The 23,776-nt window shown below is 42.2% G+C and overlaps 1 protein-coding gene across 1 annotated transcript in view; it reads right to left on the bottom strand.

Annotated features, from left to right (window-relative positions):
• DCAF12 (DDB1 and CUL4 associated factor 12) overlaps positions 1-15,235 on the bottom strand; it is a 30,353-nt gene extending 15,118 nt beyond the window's left edge. Inside the window, exons 1-2 of the mRNA XM_081103654.1 lie at positions 14,864-15,235; positions 13,512-13,766 (exon numbers count right to left, since the gene is read on the bottom strand). Of these exons, the coding sequence (XP_080959780.1) occupies positions 13,512-13,766; positions 14,864-14,941 (333 nt within the window). The 5' untranslated portion in view covers positions 14,942-15,235. The remainder of the gene's footprint in view (positions 1-13,511; positions 13,767-14,863) is intronic.
• Positions 15,236-23,776: the final 8,541 nt, after the last annotated feature.

Here is a 23,776-nt window from a genome sequence, read left to right on the forward strand (position 1 = left end):
AAAAACAACTCTTCTCCATAATCAGTCATCTTCGTAACAATGGGAATCCTCCCATGTCAATTAAAAATATCCAACAGTTCCCCTTTACCTATATCCAAGGCCTTAGCGTGGCATGAATAGTCTCCGCAATCTGGCCCCGACCTATATCCTTCTAGCTCAGTGGTTCCTAACGTGGAGCACAAGCCCCCCAGGGGGGCAATCTGAGAATGAGTTATTCACAGTAAATTTTTTCCATTATGGTTCTAGGGGCCTCATATACAGTATATAAATCGTTATATCTTTATGCATTTCAGTTTTCTAGTGTATGTTTTGAAACTTTATTTGCTATTATTTCATATCACTTCATTTTTTTTTTTCTTAGTGATTTCTTCCTCATACTTGAACTGTCCTTTCCTCCTTTTATTTTTCTCTTTCATGGATGCCATGCTCTTTTGGACGCTTGTTTATACCAAGTTAATGACCTTTTAGGCTTCCACCACATTGAATAGGAGCTCACTTTTTAAATAAGAATTATATAGCAGCGTGTTGTATGAAAGGAGAGAAGGTTAGAATTATGTCACGGGGGGTGGGGGTGGGAGGTCAGGATTTTATTTTATTTTATTTTTATTTATTGCTTAAAGTATTACAAAGGGTATTACATATGTGTCCATTTTATCCCCCCGCCCTAGACAGTCCCCTAGCCTCCCCTATCCCCCAGTGTCTTATGTCCATTGGTTATGCTTATATGCATGCATACAAGTCCTTTAGTTGATCTCTTACCCCCCTAGGAGGTCAGGATTTTAGAGATGCTTAGGTGGGGCATGGCCAAAAAAAGGTTGGGAACCACTGCTCTAGCTTCACACCCTGCTGTTGACCGTATGCTTATAATTATTATTCATGCAAAAATCTTCAATGAAATAATTATTTTGTTTAATTCTCATGTTGTTCACAATGTCAGAAATGATTCCCCCTACTTTTTTCTTTACCTGGCCAACACTGACTTATCATTAATGATTCAGGTCAGACATATCCTCTCTGAATATTCCCTAAATTTCTAAGCTTGTTAAGTTCCTCTCTCTTTCTCTATTCTTTTATATATATATATATATATACTTTTAAAAATTGATTTCGGAGAGGAAGGGAGAGGGAGAGAGAGATAGAAACATCAATAATGAGAGAGGATCATTGATGGGCTGCCTCCTGCACACCCCACACAGGGGAATGAACCCACAACCCTGGAATGTGCCCTAACTGGGAATCGAACTGTGACCTCCTGGTTCACAGGCTGATGCTCAATCAATGAGCTACACTAGCCAGGCTCTCTTCTTTTTTATTTTAATTTTTATTTATTGATTTTAGAGAGATAGAGAGGGAAAAGGAGAGAAAGGGGGAGAAACATCTATTTGTTGTTGCACTTATTTATGAATTAGAATCAGTGGTTGATTCTAATATGAGCTCTGACCAGAGATCAAACCTGCAACCTTGCCGAATCGGATGACACTCACACCCAAGTGAACTAAACAGCCAGGGCAAGTTCCTCTCTTGTAGGCTCCCAGGATAGCCCTCTACCCACAACTTAGACCATATCATACTGATTTAAAATCTTGCCTCGCTTCTCCATTAAGCTAATAAGGCCCTGCCAATTCCAAAGCAGTGAATTTTACCTATTTGGTTCTATAATCACGCCCCAACAAATGCAAGGCTACATAGTAAGCATGTGCAGTAGCCACTTTCAGGAGGTCTGCTCAGTGATTTTAGGGGGTCCACACTTCTCTACATTCAGAGTGGGGCTCTGTAGCTGTGATCTCAGGATCACAGCACTGCCCAGGGAGATTTGGTCAAGGCTACATTAGACTGTGTCATTCAAGTTCTCTCAGAAATGTGGAGCTGGCTGGTGACAGATTGGGTGGCCATTTTCGACCAAAGCCATTCTCCAGAGAAAAAAACACCTTCCTCTCCACAAGAGAGGAAGTATGGCCATCCTTGGTTCCTTGTGGCTTTCCAATTCCTAGTTTCCTTCTTAGATCTAGAAATACTTCCTGCTCTTGGGGTTTGTGAACTAGCCCTTCCAAAAAAGGTTTTATTATCCTTTTAAATAAGTAATCTCTAACACAAGCCTTCAAATGTTTCATGATGCAAAATTAACTGTCCACTTAACACCTTTGTGTTGAGTGGGACAATGCATCCATAACACATTAGCTGCTAGTGATTCCCAAACTGATAATTACAATAACCTGGGGAATTTTCTTTTTATTTTTTTACAAAATACTACAAAACAAAAACAATTCCCAGACCCTACCATGAAACTCCTCCAACTAGAAATCACTGAGTTTGAGATCAGTAAAACTGAATATTTTCCCCGAGGATCTCCAGGACACTGTTTACTGCTCAGGTTTAACAATCACTGATCTAGATTCTAGACCAGGGGTGGGCAAACTTTTTGACTGGAGGGCCAGAATGGGTTCTTAAACTGGACCGGAGGGCCGGAACAAAAGCATGGATGGAGTGTTTGTGTGAACTAATACAAATTCAAAGTAAACATCATTACATAAAAGGGTCCGGTCTTTTTCAAACTGGCCCCACCTGGCAGGCCGTAGTTTGCCCACGGCTGCTCTAGACCAGCCGTGGGCAAACTACTGGCCGGATCCGGCCTGTTTGAAATGAATAAAACTAATAAAAAAAAAAGACCGTACCCTTTTATGTAATGATGTTTACTTTGAATTTATATTAGTTCACACAAACACTCCATCCATGCTTTTGTTCCGGCCCTCCGGTCCAGTTTAAGAACCCATTCTGGCCCTCCAGTCAAAAAGTTTGCCCACCCCTGCTCTAGACGCTTGTTACTGAAAGGAGCACCTGGGAGCTTGTTAGAACAAAGGATCTCAGGCCCTGCCCTAGATCTAAATCGGATTCTGGGGTTTCCCAAGATCTCTCGGTCCCTGGAGTTTGAGAAGCACTGACATGAAGAGAATCAGCTCCGTACACTGAGGGCAATGTTTTCCTCTTGATAAAACACAAGAGTAAAAACTAAACTGAAACCTGCAAATATCTGAGTTTCTCCTGTGGAATGTGAGGGTGAGCTAAAACTTTTAAGAATTAATTTAGTCCATTCCTTTGCCATTCTCTCCACTGCCATCCAAAAAGGTGAGGGAAAAAAGTTTCATCTAGTCATACCCAAGAAAGTCTAAAGTCCAACTTCTGCAGTTTTGGAGTCGGGAAAGATCTAGGTTTGAATTCCAAATTGGTTACCTATTAGCTGTGTGATCTTGGGCAAGTCACTTAATCTTTCTGAATATTATCCTATATAATAAAAGGCTAATATGCACATTGTCCCCTCGACCGGGAGTTCAACCAGAAGTTCGACCAGGGGGTGGAGCCAGCCAGCCAACTGCCTGCAGCCCCTGCTCCTGGCCTGATTGCCCCGATTGGGGCAGGCTGGCTGGACCCTACCTGTGCACAAATTTGTGCACCGGGCCTCTAGTTATCTATAAAACTTGAATAATATTATCTATCTCATTGGGTTGCTAAGAAATCAAATAAAATGTAAAGTGTTTAGCAAGGGCTCAGCACAGAATAAGTGCTTAACAAGTGATAGGTAATAGTAATATACTATGCTCATATTTGTTTGGTTTTTCAGGTTGTTAAGAAAAGCTTCTATACTATATGGAAAACATTTGCTACATGGGCAATGGAAAAATCGGTAATAGTTGGGTCTGCAGAGGGCATAGGAAACCAAGTTTACCCCCATCTCACCTCATTCTTGCAGAGGAATGAAAAAGCACCATGTGAAGGACAGAGCCCTTTTCCTTCTTCGAAGTAAGGGAACCTCACCTCATTCTTACATAGAAATGAAAAAGCACCATGTGAAGGACAGAGCCCTTTTTCTTCTTCAAAGGAAGGGACGGTGATGTGGAGGAGCTGCCACAGAATCGCTCTCCAAGCTCTCTGACAAGGGGCCAAGGCTTCATGCAGCTCCTGTAACACTTCCTGCACATTAACCTACTGGGATACCTGCCAGAAACGAGCTGCATGGCAAGGTAAACTGGAGGTTCAATGGCTCCCTGTACTTTACAGTCTAGAACAGAGGAAGAAAAAAGAAAGCAAAGGCCTTACAATCAGGAAGATTATAAGACTAGTGAGTATATCTCTGCATGTATGAGTGTGTTTGTAGACACATGCAAATGTGTGTACCAAGAAAGATCAAGGTGGCTTAGTAAAATGGTGGACTCACAAAGTTTCTAAAACTCAAGAGTATTTTAGCTGGAGCCTAACAGAGAAAGGAAAGCAAATCCACATAGGTCACACAAGACATCAAGATAAATTCTACTCAGTTAGACAATAAGAGGCAAGTGGGCAGCCTAAGTTTGCTGAAAGTTAGGGAAAGGAAAGACAACCAAAATCAAAGAAGAGGAATTCATTTCCTATTTCAAACCTAGAAGATGGGGGAGAGCAAAACAAAGACCTAAGACCAAGAAACACAACAGGAAATGGTGAGATAATATGTATCAAAATTAAAAATGTGTAAAATTTGCAATTTCAATTTCAGGAATTTATGCTAAGGAAATGACAGGTGAACAGTGTTAATTACAGTGCAGCAATTTTCAACTAGTGAAACACCACAGGGGTTGGGTAAAGACACATTCTTACTTCCTGAGCATTACAGCATAAAGACATAAGGACAATGTGGTTTGTGTACTTGCCCTCTGAGAAGCAAGATCTCTCTCTAAGTGCTATTTATATATTTTAATATATTTGTATTGATTTCAGAGAGGAAGGGAGAGAGATAGAAACATTAATGATGAGAGAGAATCATTGATCAGCTGCCTCCTACATGCCCTTTAGTGGGGATGGAGCCCGCAACCTGGACATGTGCCCTGTGTGGGAATCAAACCTTGACCTCCTGGTTCATAGGTCAACACTCAACCACTGAACTACGCTGACGGGTGGTGCAATTTATTTTTTTAATTGATTTCAGAGGGGGTGGGGGGGATAGAGAGATGGAAACATCGATGAGAGTAAAACATCGATTGGCTGCCTCCTACACAACCCCTACCTGGGATCATGCCCCAAACCCAGGTATGTGCATACTAGTATGTGCCCTGACTGAGAATCAACCAGCAACCTTTGGTGCATAGGATGATGCCCAACTGAAGCACACCAGTCAGGACTCTCTAGTTTTATTGAGCTCCAAAAAACTCCCTTGTGACCAAAAAGGGAAACTCCTTTTGCTGTATATCCCATCACTGTATTTTCAAACCCCTACTTCACTCTCCCCAGAGAAGATATATAATACATAACTACGCTTAATTTTTACCAGTAAACAAGACAAGTAATGAATGATAACTGGTCAAGGCTACCTTCACTGTTTCTTTAGGCTAAGAAAAAACAAGATTTATCTAGCTGAAGTAACATTTTTTTTTTAATATATTTTATTGATTTTTTACAGAGAGGAAGGGAGAGAGACAGAGAGTTAGAAACATCGATGAGAGAGAAACATCGATCAGCTGCCTCCTGCACATCTCCCACTGGGGATATGCCCGCAACCCAGGCACATGCCCTTGACCGGAATCGAACCCGGGACCCTTCAGTCTGCAGGCCGACGCTCTATCCACTGAGCCAAACCGGCTTCGGCTGAAGTAACATTTTTAAAAAATGAGAGTTCACTTATATTACTTTATCAGCAATAATAGAAATAAAAAATGCAAAAGATCACGCATAGTCCTCTTTTTTCATGTCTGTTTTCATTTGTCAAGTTTCTGTTTAGTCTTCACCATATGCATGTATAACTGTGTATAGCTACAATCAGCAGAGATCAATTTTATTTCATTCCATTTAACATATCAAATGCTTTGCATGTTTAGTCTTTTCTTGCATGTTTAGTCTTTATAATTATGTTAATAACTGCATAATATCATGCAGACTTGATTTACCATAAATTACTCAAGTATTCTACTGTTAGCATTTAGCTAAAATAGCTTCTAATAATTATTTTGTTAAAAAAAAGACTTTTCCTTTGGATGAATTCCCTAGTCTGAAAATATTAGGTCAAAGGGTATATTTTTAGGTTCTTCATTCAACACATGACATGTACCAGGATTTTGAAACATTTTGCCAAATTACTTTCAAAAAAGAGTTTTAGTAGCAATATTGTTGTTGTTCCAACACATCTCTATCAGAACTGGGTATTACTACCCTGGCCAGGCACCTCAGTCAGTCAGAGCATTGTCCAGATAAGCCAAGTTTGCAGGTTTGATCTCTGCTCAGGACACATACAAGAAGCAACCAATGAATGCGTAAATAAGTGGAACAACAAATCGATGTTTCTATCTTCTTCTCTTATGCAAGCGCACTCTCTCTCAAATTCAAAAAAAAACACCTGGATATTTTTTTCTAATTTACACACAGGAAAATATTTTCCTTTTATCTATATTTAATCTATAATGAAATTTAAATATAATTTCCTATAATTTACAAATTGTACTTCCTCTTATACCATTATATCTAAATGAATCATTTCTAAATGTTTAAGCTATGTGGGATGTGAATGACATACAGAAAACAGCCATTTATAGGGTAGAGAAATGCTCACTTCTTAAATGTACCTGAATCTGGCCAAAAATACACCTAGGGCCTTCAATCATAAAACCACTTCTTCCACACTTCCTCCTCCTTCACCACCTCCATTAATTACATCAACAATTTTATTAATCCCTGGTTCTAGGCCAGGGGTCCTCAAACTACGGCCCGCAGGCCACATGCAAATACAAATATTGTATTTGTTCCCGTTTTGTTTTTTTACTTCAAAATAAGATATGTGCAGTGTGCATAGGAATTTGTTCATAGTTTTTTTTTTTAAACTATAGTCCGGCCCTCCAACGGTCTGAGGGACAGTGAACTGGCCCCCTGTTTAAAAAGTTTGAGGATCCCTGTTCTAGGCACTGTGCTAACTAATATCTCATTAACTCTCTTCATGACTGTTAGACCCCCAGAGCAAGGATGATGGACCAGGTACAAAAACTCACCAGAGCAGAAAACCCTGGAAGCCTAGCAAGGGACAAAACTGGGAAAACAAGAACGTTGTCCCCAGGGCAGCCTATCCTCCCCTAGCATATCACTGGTCAGGTTTTCACTCCCTGACCTCTTCCTCCCTAACGATAACATCTAGGCTTCAGTTGTACTTGAGCTCCAGGCCCAAAAAAGCAGCAAAACCAGGCAAGTTGACTCTGCCTGTGGCTGCCTCAGGACCAGCTACATTATTGACTAATGACCCCCCCTAGCACTGACCAATCAGTGGAGACCAGGCCCTTGAAACAGAACACCTGGAAAGCTGATGAATATTCTATTAAGAGCCTCCCTGAGATCTCCCCTAAGATTCCCCCCTGCCAGAAAGAGATACTAGTAAATAACGCTCAGGACAAAGGACCCAGCCCTCTCCTTCCAAGGATCACGCCTGTACCTTTCCCCCACCCACAAGCACTATCCCCTAACCTCTCTAAGGGATCCCATAAGACTCGCAACTAAGGGAGCAATGGGCAATGGCAGCTCATCCATCCTGGGCTTATGCCCTGAGTCTGTCTCAAAGGCCCCCTTTTCTCTGCGTAGCCCTTCCCTTTGGATATCCCATCCCCCACCCCTTTTCCTTAAATAAATTCAATTTTTCTTAAATCACCATATGAGATGGCTATTTAGCCTGCCTACATACCACCAACTTTAATCTTTCAATAACTCTGTTACTTTCTCCATTTATTTTAAAGGTAAGAGAACGCTTAGAATATACATTCAAACCTCGGTTCTCCAACATCTCCCATCTCAAACAATTCAGTTCTCAACCAAGTTGTTCACAGAAAAAATGTCTGAGTTGTGGGAAAAAACTGGGTTTTTGACTTGACAACCCTTTCATGCTGATACCTCAGGACAAAAAGCTTCTCTCTCAAGCACCAAACAAAGGAGACAATGCTTTTGTTGCTGGCATCAAAGATTAACACAATTTTAAAACATGAAGAGGCTATCAAGAATGCTAATATTGCCAAAGGTGTGAAAGTGCTCACAAAACCACATCACAGATAACTGAGGAGGTAGAAAAACTATGGTTGATTTGGATAAACAAAAAGCAGGATTTCCAAGGCAGTGATACGTGAAAAAGCAAAGATGCTACATACAGATCTCCTAAAAGACACCTCTGGAAGGAGTGCTGAAAGTGATCCCTTTAAGGCCAGAGGGGGTGGTTCAATAAATTTAAGAAAGTGTTTGTTTATAGATTAAACAATACTAGTACATGAGCCATGTATTATATATAAGAAAAGTTAAAATAGGCAATTATTTGTGGGTCTGATTAATTCAATTTACATTCTTTCTAATAGGAACAAATCACTTCTCAATCAGCCTTCAGGTATGAATTAAGTTCGAGAACGTAGGTTCTACTGTATCTTACTTATCCAAGGGCATAAAGCTAATAAGAAATGGGAGCCAAACTCAACCCTCAAATTTCTGAATCCAAATATACAATACAAAGTAACTTAAATTTGTTGGTATAAATGCAGATATTTCTGACATATATTTACATATTACTTTTCTAGAAAAGAAACAAAACACTTGGAAACTAAAGGCCTAAGCTAAGATCTGACTTGAAAAAAAAGGGCAGCCCTAGTCAATTTGGCTCAGTGGGCATGTAGAATGAAGAGTCCCAGGTTTGATTCTGACCTCGACTGCAGGCTAGATATCTGGCCCTGGTCAGGGTGCATGTGGGAAGCAACCAACTGATGTTTCTCTCTCTCTCTCTCTCTCTCCCCAACTCTCTTCCACTGTCTAAAAATCAATGGAAAAAATATTGAGTGAGGATTAACAAAACAAAAAAAAGGGCAAATCTCTGCCTGTTAGTAAGACCAGGAGGGGGGAGGGGGGGGATCATTCATCAAGGTGTCCTCAAAATGCAGAAATAAGATTTAATTAAACCCTACTGGCTGATGAATGGATATTAACGAAGATACCTACAAAGAAATGCTTCCAGGTTTAAAAAGTCTGATGCCCTCACCTGTGCCAAGTGTGGTTTAGAAAATACGCATATATCTAAAATTAAATACCTCAAACTCTGCATACAGTATCACTCTGCCTATACAATCCTTATCCTCCAACCACCCCCTCTGAAAATATCCACTATCTTGAATTGTTTTTGGTACTCTCCTGGTTTTCCTCTGACCTCCCTGTTCCATAAATATAGGTATAAATATAGGTATTTCCCAAGGTGTTCCCAAGGCAGTTCCATAAATATAGGTATTTTCCAAGGTTCTATTCGAAAATATCAATGGTTCTTAACCATTTTTAGTTCACAGTATTTCCTTTGAAAATCTAATGAGAACTATGAACTACTTTCCACACCCTCCCTGCATCGTGCCCAGAAAATACACATATAATGAAAAATTTGCAATTTTAGGGAGGTTTATGGAACTCAAGTGTGCCTTCTCTAGCCATGTTAACAATAATCCCTTATACATATATGATTCCCAAACCACTAACTTCAATCTTTACCCCCTCCCCAATTTCAACTAATTCAGTGGTTCTCAACCTGTGGGTCGCGTGGGGGTCGAACGACCCTTTCACAGGGGTCGAACGACCCTTTCACAGGGGTCGCCTAAGACCATCAGAAAACACATATATAATTACATACTGTTTTTGTGATTAATCACTACGCTTTAATTATGTTCAATTTGTAACAATGAAATTGGGAGTCACCACAACATGAGGAACTGTATTAAAGGGTCGCGGCATTAGGAAGGTTGAAAACCACTGAACTAATTGAAAGCACAAAACTAAACTCATTTTCTCTTCAAATCTGCTTAATGCTCATCCTGCCATCTTCCCAGTTATCCAGGTTGGAAGACATCAGTATCAATTTTGACTTATTGCTCTGAATCAATTAAATATGAGCATGTTATCATCATCATCATCATCTATAGATTTTACCTCTAAGATGTCATATCTTTCCCGTCCCCTCCTTACCTTCTCCCCATTACTAGCCTGGTTTTGCCGCTCATCCATAACCATAGCACTAACATCATATAACTTCTCTCCCTAAAAGCACTACTCCAATGACGCCACTCCCTGCTTAAAAATCCTTGGGTCTTGCCCGGCCAGTGTGGCCAAATGGTTGATCACTGATCTATGAACCATGAAGTCACTGTTCGATTCCCATCAGAGCACATGCCTAGGTTGCGGGCTCAATCCCCAGTAAGGGGCGTACAGGAGGTAGCCGATCAATGATTCTTTCTCATCACTGATGTTTCTTTCTCTCTCCCTCTCCCTTCCTCTCTGAAATCAATAAAAATATATATTAATTAAAAAAAAAATCCTTGAGTCTTGTCTCTCCATTCTCCACAGAATAAAATCTTGGCTTGACATTCAAGGGCTTCCACAATTTGATCCTAATGAACCTTTCCAACCTTAATTTCACAACTCTCTTCTAGACACATATAAAGCTCTTGTCACACCAGATTCTCAATATTTCTCATAGTGCTTTCCTTCCAGGGAGCAGGCCCATATTCCTTTCCATTCTCCCTCTTCCTCCCCCACTGGAGTGCATATCCTAAATGTCAAGAGACCCCATGAGACTGGAACAATGGGCAGAGGAAGCTGGTCCAGGGCTAATCTCCTGAACCCGTCTCTAAGGCTTCCTTTTCTGACTTCTCAGTGAGCCAAAGTAGCCCGGCCTATGCTCATTTCTTTCCTATAATATTTCTAGAGAGCCAAAGCAACCCCCACCAAGGCTCTCTCCTGTTGCTTCTTCAATCCTAAGCCCTTCCTTATTGCACTGTTGCCAGCTTTAATAAATATATTCTCAAAATAAAATTTTAAAATTCCTCATACATGGTTGATACCTTCCCCCATAAAAATACAGATTTCAGGTTTCTCTTTAAAAAGGACAAAAATCTATTAATGCTAGGCCCAAATTGCTGCATGGCTACAACTAGCTGGAGCCAAGAATTCCTTCTTGGCTCTTTGCAGTCTCCACTACTTCTTACTTTTGTGCCTGGCAGGCTGCTTTTATTTAGCTATTCTGTCTGACTTTGTACACAATCTGAGTTTGTAACCCTAAACCAGGAAAATATACCTATACATCCTTGTAGTCAGACCCATGATCCAATTAAGTTTATACTACCTCTCCTTCTTTAAATAGTTTAGTAAAAATATGACCGTACTGTTATTGATTAAAACATAGGCTGGCCATCTTTGCTATTATTCCTGAGCTTACTGGCCTTCCAGTTTGAGTGTCATTCCATAGCACAGGGCAATTCCCACCCCAGGAATCAGGCTACAGAAAACTTTACAAAATCTCTCTGCTGCTTTTATCACAGAGGAAGACCCACTGCCTCAGCAGAGATTTCAATATTATAGCGCCAAGCCAGGTAACTAGGAAAGGACCTGACTTTCTAGCATTTGTGTACCCTCAGTTAAGTGCTGGTGAAACTTAGGTATATATGAATAGGTGATTTTAGAATATAAATGGTTGTGGCATACTTTTCCTACTGAATACATTTAAATCATTTTATTGATGATAATATTTCAATACACTGAAACTTAACTTACTATTGAGAATCAAACAAGAACTCCTCCTCCCCCAAAATTCTCACATAGTATCCAAAGACAGTTCTAATGGTTTAAATAATTTTCCTTTCTTTTAAAAGGAAGTCTCAGGAATTGCCAAGAGCATTGGAAAAACTTTTGATTCACTATCACTAATACTATTTTTGAATAAGATATTGTTCACCTGAAGTATTTCCCAAGATGTCCACACCACCTTATCAGCACTTGATAAGTGGTAATATCCATTTTAGAGAGAGGGAAACAAAGGCACAGCTAAGGGAATCATTTGCCAAATGTCACAAATTTCAGAGTAAAGCAGTGTTCCTGGTTCCCTGCTTTGCTTCTGGAAGCTAAAAAAACAAAGCAAAAAACTCTAACTATAAAAAGAAAACAGACTTAAGGTCATGAGGACATAGGAAGACAGAAATCATATGTATTAACAGTAGGTTAAAGTATTACTTAATATTATTCTCACCTTCAAAATAATAAGTGCCAGAGCAAGACACTATGATGATTACTTTAATTTACAATTCAGCAACATCTGCTGGGCAAAACACTATAATGGTATGTATGTGTGGAAAATGGAATTAATTTCGCCAAATAAGAGTTTCTTTCTACTCCAAGTGACAATGAGGCTAGAAAAATGAAGTTTTGTAGAGACTTGCCGCAACTACATAGTTTTAAAAGCTTTTGTATGACAAGCAGCCTTCAACAGAAGAGGAAATGAAAGCTTGGCCCTAACCACCATGGTATTATTTCCTTCCTTAAAACTCATGTTTAAATCTTTTCCTGTTCTATAATAATAAAAGCGTAATATGCTCATTAGACTGGACATCCTTCCTGACCAAGCCAGGGCTGCTAGGGAAGCCAGAGGCCAGGGGTGTCAGCAGCCTCAGCAGCTGGGGGGGGGGGGGGCTACTCTTGCACGAATTTCGTGCATCAGGCCTTTAATATCCTTTATAAAAAAACACTTCTCCTAGTACTTAAGACTTTCTTGATTTACAGCAACCATCTCTCTTCCAATTAATCAAGATGTTCCTGTCCAGGGTAAATTTACCCAACCATTATGACATTACTCGTCTATTCACATAGAGCGAGGTGAAAATGGAGAGAGCAGCTAGGCCTCATCTCATCTTATCTTTTCTCACACTTCATTCAGAATCATTTTCCACCTCCAGGCCCTGCCTCTTTTCACTTGTCAATCATCTGACATCATACTATTCAGTTCCAATCACATCCACCATAACCAATCATAGATTAACTTATTTTATCCATGCCTGTAATTGTGCTGGTTATATAGATTACTGATAAATTTTTCCCTTCCTTCATTTATAATTGTCTTCTGTCATTCTCTATAAAAATATTCTACTTATACTTAATTTTTCTCTCTTCTGAATCCTTTTCACGGAGACTATTGTGCAAAGAGAAAACATGTACATCAAGATACCACCAGACACACATTCCCTGTCTATTCTTATAAGATAAACAACTTTCGATTCTATACCCTAAAAGTGAATGTTTGCCAAGAACTATTTTAAATGCTTCTACTTTTAGGCTAGCAGGTTTTCACTATCATGTATCCTGAATGATGCTCAGTCTTTCCAGGTGTCTTTCCTCCATCTTTCCTTTGAGGCCTCTGACTTAAAAAGCAACATAAATTAAAAAATGAAGCCAAAAAAAAAAAAATCTAGAAGCACTGGCATAACTATATATATGGCAAGAGGCCTACAGAAATAGCCTCCTCTAAAGATTTATCAGAAATGTATAACTGGGAAAAGGAACAGAAAAAAAAGAGAGGAAGAAATCACCAAAAAATAGAAGGAAATGTAAAGGAGAGTAAAGCAATCTCCCCCCAAGAGAAACTGATGGGGAAAATGAGCAATGAGAGGTTCTAGGAGCATGTAGAGCCATATATCCAGGGCCTAGGATAAAGTTCACATCCCCCAGACACTTACCGTGTTGCATTTTGTGCCACACACCACCTGCCTATGATTCAGCCACTGAGATGCAAACACTTTATTAAGGGTCCCAAGATGAAACTCTCTCTCCTTCAGGAGACTGGGAAGTTGCTGTGCTGCATAGCCATGCAACACATGAGAGTAGCTGGTTTCATTCTGTAGCATGACTTCTCGGTTCTTCAGGTAGTACACTAAGGATCTCTTCACTGGGGGGAGTCTTTTTCTTTTGTGAAGGGAGTGATCCCAGCCAAACTGTGGAAAGCAATATTAGAAATCAGGGCTTTGGCTACCTTCCTTCAGCACAAGGGATCCTAGTGTATTAGGGAAACCACCAAGAACTCATCCTGCAGGATTTACACGCAACAGAAATATAAGAACAGGAATCTCAACCCAGACTATCCAGTTTAACTCTTCCAACACTGAGAAGATGCTGCTCAGAGTCAAACCTACCTATGAGGAAGGCGGAAAGAAAAGACAAGGAAATGGAAGCAGATACCAACAAGGACAAAAGGTTTACTAGGCCTTTGAGGAGTGAAAGATTCAGAGTCCCTAAAGTTATCCTTGACAGGGAAGGGAATGATGGGCTGAACGATTACCATACTAACCTGGGCTGCATCTCTACCCAGGCCCCTTCTCCCTCTCAGCCAGTACTCCCCTCGGAGCATGAAGGATGCAGCCCAAGGAGCCAGATTTAGGGTCCCAGGTCTTCCAGGATGCACTATTAATGGCCGCCCCCATGTCACGAGGCCCCACGCTCCAGGCAGTTGTAGAATTCCAAAATCAAACACCAACGGGGTGGAAGGCACGGGAAATCAGAGTCCGAATACGCGTCCAACAAGGTCTTCCCCTCCAAAGGGGGCGGTATAGAGATAATACCTGGGAATTGCTGTTTGTGCTAAGGATTCAAGGGCCAGCTCAGGGGTTGTGTATCCACAGCGAGGCTCCTTCCTATATTAGAAACGCAACCATCCCTGCTTCCCGGGGTCCTTGTAAAGACTTCACTCTCCCTCCCCCTATTTTCTGGGAGGTTCGTTCCCAATGCCTCTCGACTTCGATTTTCTCTCCTCCAAAGCCCAGATCTGGTTTCTCAAGCCTCATTCCCGGCTGCAGACCTTCCGCAGTATATGCACCATTTTGAGGTTCCCCTTTAGCTCCTCACCCCGGCCTCCCTGCTCTCCAGTGAACTCCTGATGGCCCAGCCCTGACTCTACAGGTCGGGGCTCCACTCCCCCCAGCCCATCCCTAACTACAGCCCTTGGATCCCGGTACCGGTTCCCCAGTCTGCAAACCCTATCCGCCTCGAGGTGCCTCGGCCTTCCCACCCGACTCCCAACCCTCTCAGCCCTCACCTGCGGGCCCTGAGCGTCACTCCCAGTTCTCGGCGAGGCTGGCGCTTTCCGCTTCCTGCTAACTGCTTTCCGGGCCATAGTGGGCAGCGCCGCCGCGGCCCCGCAGCCACATGGGGCGGGGGAAGCGAGGGGTAGCCAGACCGCGGGTCATATACTGGGCCCCCGGAGCCGTGCACTTAGTGTGCCCGGCCCGGAAAATGGCCCGGACCCGGGGCGTCGGTAGGAAAAGGGGAGGCAGGCAGAAGGGAAGGAGAGGAGGAGGACCGAGGCTAGGGAAGAGAAAAGGAAAAGAAAGCACGAACAAGAAGCTTTCCGACAAGCCAGTCTAGAAAGGACGGCGAGCGGCTAGAACCAAAACACCCCCTCCCCCTCGCCCGCGCTCCGTCACTCCTGCGCAGCCGCACTTCGCAGCGCGTCGCCATGGAGACGCGGCGGGCACTAAAGGGGCGGGGTTTAAAGCTCGGAGGAGATTTCGCGCGGGTTGCACCGCGGCCGACCGGCCCTTTCTAACGGTAGTAAAGTGACCGCATGAGGCCACAGGAATCTGGGTTCCCGCCACCGACCTCAGACCGCGCCCGCCCATCCTCATGCACCCGGAAGTGAGGACAACTAACCCCCCCGCCTCGGGGAAGGAACCCCTCCCTGCACCCGCCTTTACCCAGCAGCCTCCACTGATTATCTCCCTTCTAGCGCTGCAGGTTTCCCCGAGCCTTGGGCACGCCGAGCCCAGGTGCCAAAGGGCTGGACCTTGTGGGAGGAGACAGAACCTTCTCCCCTGCATCCTCACTAGGTGGAGTTCAGTCCAGAACCCTTGCCAGTATGGCCATACTTTCCCTCGGCGGAGAACCTGCCCTGCCCAGCATAACCAACCCAGGCGGAGCCCTCACCCCGCCAACCCCCGCCCCCGCCTGACCCTCTCCAGCCCTAACCCGTAACAGCCCCTCCGTCACCTCGCCTCCCTTTAGATTCCCTTGACTTGTCGGCCACATTGTCTTTTGTGTTTTGTGAAATAGGCTTCACTCCGCCCTGGCCGGTGTGGCTCAGTTGGTGGAGCTTCGCCCCATGCACCCAGAGGTCACGGGTTGGATTCCGGTCAGGGCACATGGTCAGAGCACATGGCCGAGTTTCGGGCTTGATCCCCAGTAGGGGACATGCCGATGTTTCTCTCTCTAAAAAAAAAATAAGTAAGTAAAAATAAATAAAAAACATTTTTAAAAATATGCTTCACCCCATAATTTATGTTTCTTACATTTCCAATGCAGTCCTAAACTGAGGACTGGAATAGGGGATGGCCACTGCCTGCCTCCCTCTGGGGACCCAGGTTATATCTCCATCAGGGCAGATTGGGTCAAATCCTGAACCATAGAGAAGAAAGTGGCCATTGGCTTCTCAGCCCAGTTAGGGCTGGCATTGGTCACCAGATGAGAGTGTTTCTTTAGGATCACCCTGGCCTCCACTGTCAGAAGATCCTGTAGGAATTTGAAGCCAGCCTCAACATTCCTCAGGCAAAACAAACAAAAAAAACACCCTGCAAGGAAGCAGGAATGCTTTCTTGTGGCTGATCAGACTCAGGCTGCAATGCCCAGTTACCTGCTGGTCCCTTCAGGCTTCAGGCCTCATACCTTCAGGGAGCTCTGTTGGCCCATGTGAAGTTCTGCTTCCAAAGAGATTTGGGTTTGTTTTCCAAGTTGAACCTGAGACCAGTGACCAGATTGAGATAGGATCCTTCGCCATCACAGATCAGCACTGCCACTAACCCCTAATGCCACCTTGGGAAAGGCAGCCTCATCTCACTTGGTCAGGCCTGTTCCTTTGGAGACATACACATAGTGAAGAGGTCAGAAGTGGATCAGCTTCCTTTTTTCTTTTTTAGCCTGTTGTTCTAATTCTGTCTTGCCTCACAATGCCCTGAAGGCAGGAGTCCATTGAGCAAGAATCTGGAATTCCGTCCTAACCGGTTTGGCTCAGTGGATAGAGCACCCACCTGCAGACTCAAGGGTCCCGGGTTTGATTCCAGTCAAGGACATGTACCTTGATTGCAGGCACATCCCCAGTGGGGAGTATGCAGGAGGCAGGTGATCGATGTTTCTCTCTCATCGATGTTTCTAACTCTCTATCCCTCTCTGTAAAAAAAAAAAATTTCTCTGTAAAAAAATTAATAAAATATACTTTTTTAAAAAGAATCTGGAATTCCTTGAGAATCTCTAGGCTCTTGCTGGGCTGTGCTTGGATTCTGGTCTCTGCTCCTATCAGAGGCTGTAGGCTCATCCTCGAGGTTGATATACTTCGCCTTGACATCCCAATAACTATCTCTGCCCCTCACAGCAGAGCTCACCACTGCTGTGGAGATAAAATGAAGATTCATTTGGAAGATTAAAGGTTAACAATTGTTTTTAAAAGGCTGATAAAGTAAATATTAGGAACTAGAATGACTGGAACTTTCATACATTGCTTAGTGGGCATGTAAATTGGCACAATTTGGAAAAATCTGTGGCAGTACCTACTAAAAGTAAACACGTGTACCTTATCCAGCAGTCCTACTTCTGGTTATAAATCCAAAAGAAATGAGTATTTATATCCAACAAAAAGTACCTACAAGAGTATTTATAGCAGCTTTATTCAGAATAGTCCTAAATTGGAAATAGTTCAAATGTTAACTAATAGTAGAAAAAGTAAATTTGGGTTCCCATGATATCCTCATCAGGTTCAATAATTTGCTATAATGGCTCGCAGAACTCAGGAAAATACTCTGCTTACTATTACTGATTTGTTATAAAAGATATTATGAAGAATACAAGTGAATAGCCAGATTGAGATACATAGGGTGCGTCTGGAGGGTCCTGACACAGGAGTTTCTGTCCCTGTGGAGTTTGGGGTGCACCTCCTTCATGGATACATGCACCAAATTTGAAGGTCACCAAACCATATAGTTTAGGGTTTATAAGGAGGTTTTATTACATAGGCCCAGTTGATCAAATCACTAGCATTGGTAATTAATTCAATCCCCAGTCCCTCCCTCCTTCCCAGAGGTTGGCAGGGAGCTGAAAGTTCCAACCTCAAATTATATGATTGATTCCTCTGGCAACCAGCTCCCATTCTAAAGCTAATATAGGCCCATCTTGGGTCACTACGTTAGAGAAATTCAGGTATCCTTGAAAGGGACCTGTTATAAAAACCAAAAGATGCTCCTCTCAACTTTATCACTTAGTGATTACCTTGGTGGTTACTAACTGGGAGAAGTCAGGGAGGTTTCTGGTGTGCTGGAAATTTCTGTATCTTTTATTGATTTGAGAGAGAGAGAGAGAGAGAGAGAGAGAGAGACAAATCTACTTTGTTGTTCTACTTATGCATTCATTGGTTGCTTCTTGTATGTGTCCTGACCAGGGATTTATACCTGCAACCTTGATGTATCTGAATGACACTCTTAACCAACTGAGCTATCCAACCAGGGCTGAAATTTCTATATCTTGATCTTGCTGGTGATTATACTAGTGTATCCATATGTAAAATTTCATGAAGCTGTGTATGTAATATTTGTGCAGTTTATGTAAGTATACTACAGTTCAGTCATTCACTACTTAATGATGGATATGTTCTGAGAAATGCATTCTTAGGCAATTTCCTGGTTTTGTGAATGTCATAGAGTGGGTTTACACAAACCTAGATGGTACAGCCTACTACATACCTAGGCTATATTGTAAAGTTTATTGCGCCTAGAGACAAACCTGTCCAGCATGTCCAGTATTCAGTAAGCAATTGCAACTCATAGTATCTGTGTATCTAAACATATCTAACCACAGAAAGGTACAGTAAAAAAAAAAAAGGTATAAAAAATAAAAATCGGGCCTTAGCTGGTTTGGCTCAGAGGATGGAACATCGGCCTGCAGACTGAAGGGTCCCAGGTTTGATTCTGGTCAAGGGCACATCCCCAGTAGAGGGCATGCAGGAGGCAGCCAATCCATGTTGTGCTCTCACATCCATGTTTCTCTCGCTCCTTCTCCTTCCCTCTCTCTCCAAAAATCAATTAAAAAAAAATCTTAAAAACAAAAAACAAAACCTGAGACACAAGCCCTGGCCGGGGAGCTCAGTTGGTTAGAGTGTCATCCGATATGCCAAGGTTGCAGGGTTTTTTTTTTTTGTTTTTTTTTTTAATATATTTTATTGATTTTTTACACAGAGAGGAAGGGAGAGAGATAGAGAATCAGAAACATCGATGAGAGAGAAACATCGATCAGCCGCCTCCTGCACATCCCCCACTGGGGATGTGCCCGACCCAAGTACATGCCCTTGACCGGAATCGAACCCGGGACCCCTCAGTCCGCAGGCCGACGCTCTATCCACTGAGCCAAACCGGTTTCGGCCAAGGTTGCAGGTTTGATGCCCAGTCAGGGCACATAAGAACCAACTAATGAGTGCATAAATAAGTGGGACAATAAATCAATGTTTCTCTCTTTCTGATCAATAAATAATTTTTAAAAAAATATTGTTGTTCTAGCCGAGGCCGGTTTGGCTCAGTGGATGGAGCGTTGGCTTGCGGACTGAGAGGTCCCAGGTTCGATTCCGGTCAGGGGCATGTGCCTGGGTTGCGGGCACCTCCCCAGTGGGAGATGTGCAGGAGGCAGCTGATCGATGTTTCTCTCTCATCGATGTTTCTAACTCTCTATCTCTCTCCCTTCCTCTCTGTAAAAAATCAATAAAATATATTTTAAAAAAAATATTGTTGTTCTAAAAAAACAACAACAACTAAGTTACATACACACACATTAGCCTAGGCCTACGTAGTATCATCAGGAGCATCAACATCACCGTCTTCCATATCCACATTTTGTCCCACTAGAACAGTGGTTCTCAACCTTCCTGATGCCGCGGCCCTTTAAATCAGTTCCTCATGTTGTGGTGACCCCCAACCATAAAATTATTCTCATTGCTACTTCATAACTGTAATTTTGCTACTGTTATGAATCGTAATGTAAATATCTGATATGCAGGATATATTTTCATTGTTACAAATTGAACATAATTAAAGCATAGCGATTAATCACAAAAACAATATGTAATTATATATGTGTTTTCCGATGGTCTTAGGTGACCCCTGTGAAAGGGTCGTTCAACCCCCAAAGGGGTCGCGACCCACAGGTTGAGAACCACTGCACTAGAAGGTCTTCAGGGGAAGTAACATGCATGGAGCTGTCATTCCCTATGACAGTGGTCGGCAAACTGCGGCACGCAAGACACATGCGGTTCTTTGGCCCCTTGAGTGTCGCTCTTCTACAAAATACCACGTGCAGGCGCGCACGGACAGTGCAATTGAAACTTCGTGGCCCATGCGCAGAAGTCGGTATTTTGTGGAAGAGCCACACTCAAGGGGCCAAAAAACCGCATGTGGCTCGCGAGCCGCAGTTTGCCGACCACTGCCCTATGGTAACAGTGCTGCCTTCTAAAATATCTCCTGAAGGACTTGCCACAGGTTCTTCTTGAGGAGGTGTCACTCTTTTTAGAAATATGTCCATGGGCCGAAACCAGTTTGGCTCAGTGGATAGAGCATCGGCCTGCGGACTGAAAGGTCCCAGGTTCGATTCTGGCCAAGGGCATGTACCTGGGTTGTGGGGCACATCCCCGGTGGGAGATGTGCAGGAGGCAGCTGATCGATGTTACTCTCTCATCAATGTTTCTAACTCTCTATCTCTCTCCCTTCCTCTCTGTGAAAAATCAATAAAATATATATTTTAAAAAAAAAAAAAAAAAAAAAAAAAAAGAAATATGTCCATGGGCGTTTGCTTGTTTTGCTTATTTTTTCCATCAGATTTGCTTCTAACCAGCTAATGCATCATAAATATGCTGATGAATGAAAACCTTGCAGTGTTGGAGTCCATGTTTTGAACTTTTCAAGGACTTATTAAGGTCTAAAAAAGCTTTTGCTACTCTCCACTGTGAATTTTCTTGGGGGTTATTTTTCTTCTCCTGCAGTTTCTCTTTCTTTTGCTTCTTCTTCAGCTATGCATTCCTGTTCTCGTTCTAACAAACGTTTATTAGCCAATTGCTCAGTAACCACCTCTAGGAACTCCTCAATGTCACCCTTATCCACACCCAGGTTAAAGTTGTCTGCTTCCAGATGCCATTCATACACTCCTTGGTGATACCACCCCAAGCTTGAGCAAGGTTCTTTTTTTTTTTTTTTTTTAAATAACATCTTTTTTTAAAAAATATATTTTATTGATTTTTTACAGAGAGGAAGGGAAAGAGATAGAGAGAGTTAGAAACATCGATGAGAGAGAAACATCGATCAGCTGCCTCCTGCACATCCCCCACTGGGGATGTGCCTCCAACCCAAGTACATGCCCTTGACCGGAATCGAACCTGGGGCCTTTCAGTCCGCAGGCCGACACTCTATCCACTGAGCCAAACCGGTTTTGGCAAGCAAGGTTCTTGTTGCAGTCATAGATGTTATAATCCTTCCAGAATTGCATCAGAGTCTTCCTCAGCTGCAGCAAAAGTCTGGGCAAAGGTCCTCCTCAGGTGGTAGGCCTTAAAAGCTGCTATAACTCCTTGACCCATTGATTGCATCAACGAGTGGTATTTGGAGGGAAATTTGATTTTGGGATAAAGATCACCAATAAAAGAAGAATGTTCTGGAGTGTTATCCACAATAAACAAAATCTGCCCTGACTAGTGTGACTCAGTTGGTTGAGCATCATCACATATACCAAAGGGTCGCCAGTTTGATACCCAATTAGGTCACATGCCCAGACTACAGGTTCAGGTTGGGGTGTGTAAGAGAGGCAACTGATCATTGTTTCTCTTTCACATGGATGTTTCTCTCTCATATAATTAAAACGTTTTTTAAAAAAGCAAAATCTTGAAAGGTACTTCCCATTTTGCTGGGATAGCAATCCAAGAGGGCATCTTGAAAAGGACCTTGGTCATCCTTAACATTTCTGTAGAACACTGGTAGTGTGTACTTATTGATATGCTTGAAAACCCTGGGGTTCTCACTGTGCCAGATCACATAAGGTTTCAATTTGTAGCCTGCAGCATTGCCCCAAGCAATACAATTGTCTTGTCCTTAAAAGCCTTGAAAACTGGCACTAACTTGGCCTCCTCAATACAAGAAAGTCCTTTCAGGCATCTGTTTCCAGAATAGGGAGTTTTCATCCATATTGAATATTTGCTCTGGCAAGTAATTGTCCTCCACAATCAGCACATCTAGAGTTTTCAAAAATTCTTTAGTTGCCTTTACATCAGCACTGTCAGACTCACCACTCACTTTTTATTACTTAATGAATAACAATTCTTAAATCACTTAAACCATGCAGAGCTGGCAGTAAATTCAACATTGTAGTCAGGTTCCAGCTTTTCTTTCGATATCACAGATTTTTTGCTTTAGCTGTGATCATCACAGTGCTGAGAGGGTAGATATGCTTATATGTCTAGTCATTAGAAGTTTCTCCATGTCTGATATAAGCCCTTCTCAAATTTTTGTTAGTCTTACTGCCTTCAATGAAGCAGATCCTTCAACCTAACAGCTTCCGCCACTTTGTTCTTCAACATTATTATAGCTATGGTGGAATGGGACATGCCTGACTGGGGAGCAATAATCATCACTGATTTCCGTCTTTGTAGTCCTTGATCACTCTTAATTTCTTTTCCAGATCAATCACTTAAATGTGGCTGTTTGCTGGTAACGTTAGTGGTGGATTTTTGTACACTTAGGGTCCATGACAAGCAAAACAACACAAAATTAAACCATGCACAAGGGGATATGATGCAATCAAGGGACATAACATGGCATATGTTTTATAGCAAGCTTTCTTTGTAAATCATTAAATTTATGGGGTAACATTGGTTAACTTTCGGGCATACAACTTTATAATACAACATCTGTATATTCCATTGCAAGCTCACCATGCAAAATCTAGTTTCCTTTTGTCATGTTGACATAAGAAACACGTCCAAACCGGCAGAGAATTTTTTTGAGTTTATTTTTTTCATTTGATTTTAGAGAGATTGGAAGGGAAGGAGGGAGAGAGAGAGAGAAAAACATCAGTATGAGAGAAACATATCAATTGGTTGCCTCCCACACGTGTCCCAACTGAGGCTGGGGATCGAATCCACGGACGTACCTTTGACTGGGAATTGAACCCATGACGCTTTGGTGTGCACGCTGAAGCTCTAATCGTTGAGTCACACAGGCCAGGGCTTTTATGAGTTTATTTAAGCCAAACTGATGACATATGCCAGGGAGCAAGATCGCAAATGCCTAATTTCCAATATCTGGCAAGGGTTCACAGAATACCATAGTGCAGTGACTCGCATGTGCCCACCCATTTCTGATCACCAATTGCTCACAACCAGTCCTGCCCTCTCCTGTGATTTTTTAAAATATATCTTTTTTTATTGATTTCAGAGAGGAAGGGAGAGGGAGAGAGAGACAGAAACATCAATGATGAGAGGGAATCATTGTTTGGCTGCCTCCTGCATGTCCCCCACTGGGCATCTGGCCTGCAACCTAGGCAAGTACCCTGACCAGGAATGGATTGATGAGCTCCTGGTTCATAGGTCGACACTCAACCCCTGAGCCACTGCAGCTGGGCTCTCCTGTGATATTTTTTAAAAACAAATCTCTGTTTTTTTTCTTCTTTAAGTGTTTAAGAATGCATCTCTCCAAAATAAGGGCCCTTTAAAACATAATCACACATACACAAAGAAAATTAAAACATAATCACAAAACTTTTCACACCTAGAAAAAGTCGACAATACGTTAATATCATTAAATGTCTACATTTCAAAAAAAAAAAAAAAAGAAATACTATAAAATACTTTGGACAAGTTGAATTGTATCATATATGCTTAATTACAGTAATTTCTCTTGTTTGCTTGCATAGATTCTTGTGAACAAACAAAGCAGAGGTTGCC

Source organism: Myotis nattereri (genome assembly GCF_964212035.1).
Source record: "Myotis nattereri genome assembly, chromosome: 12".
Taxonomy (NCBI): Eukaryota; Metazoa; Chordata; class Mammalia; order Chiroptera; family Vespertilionidae; genus Myotis; species Myotis nattereri.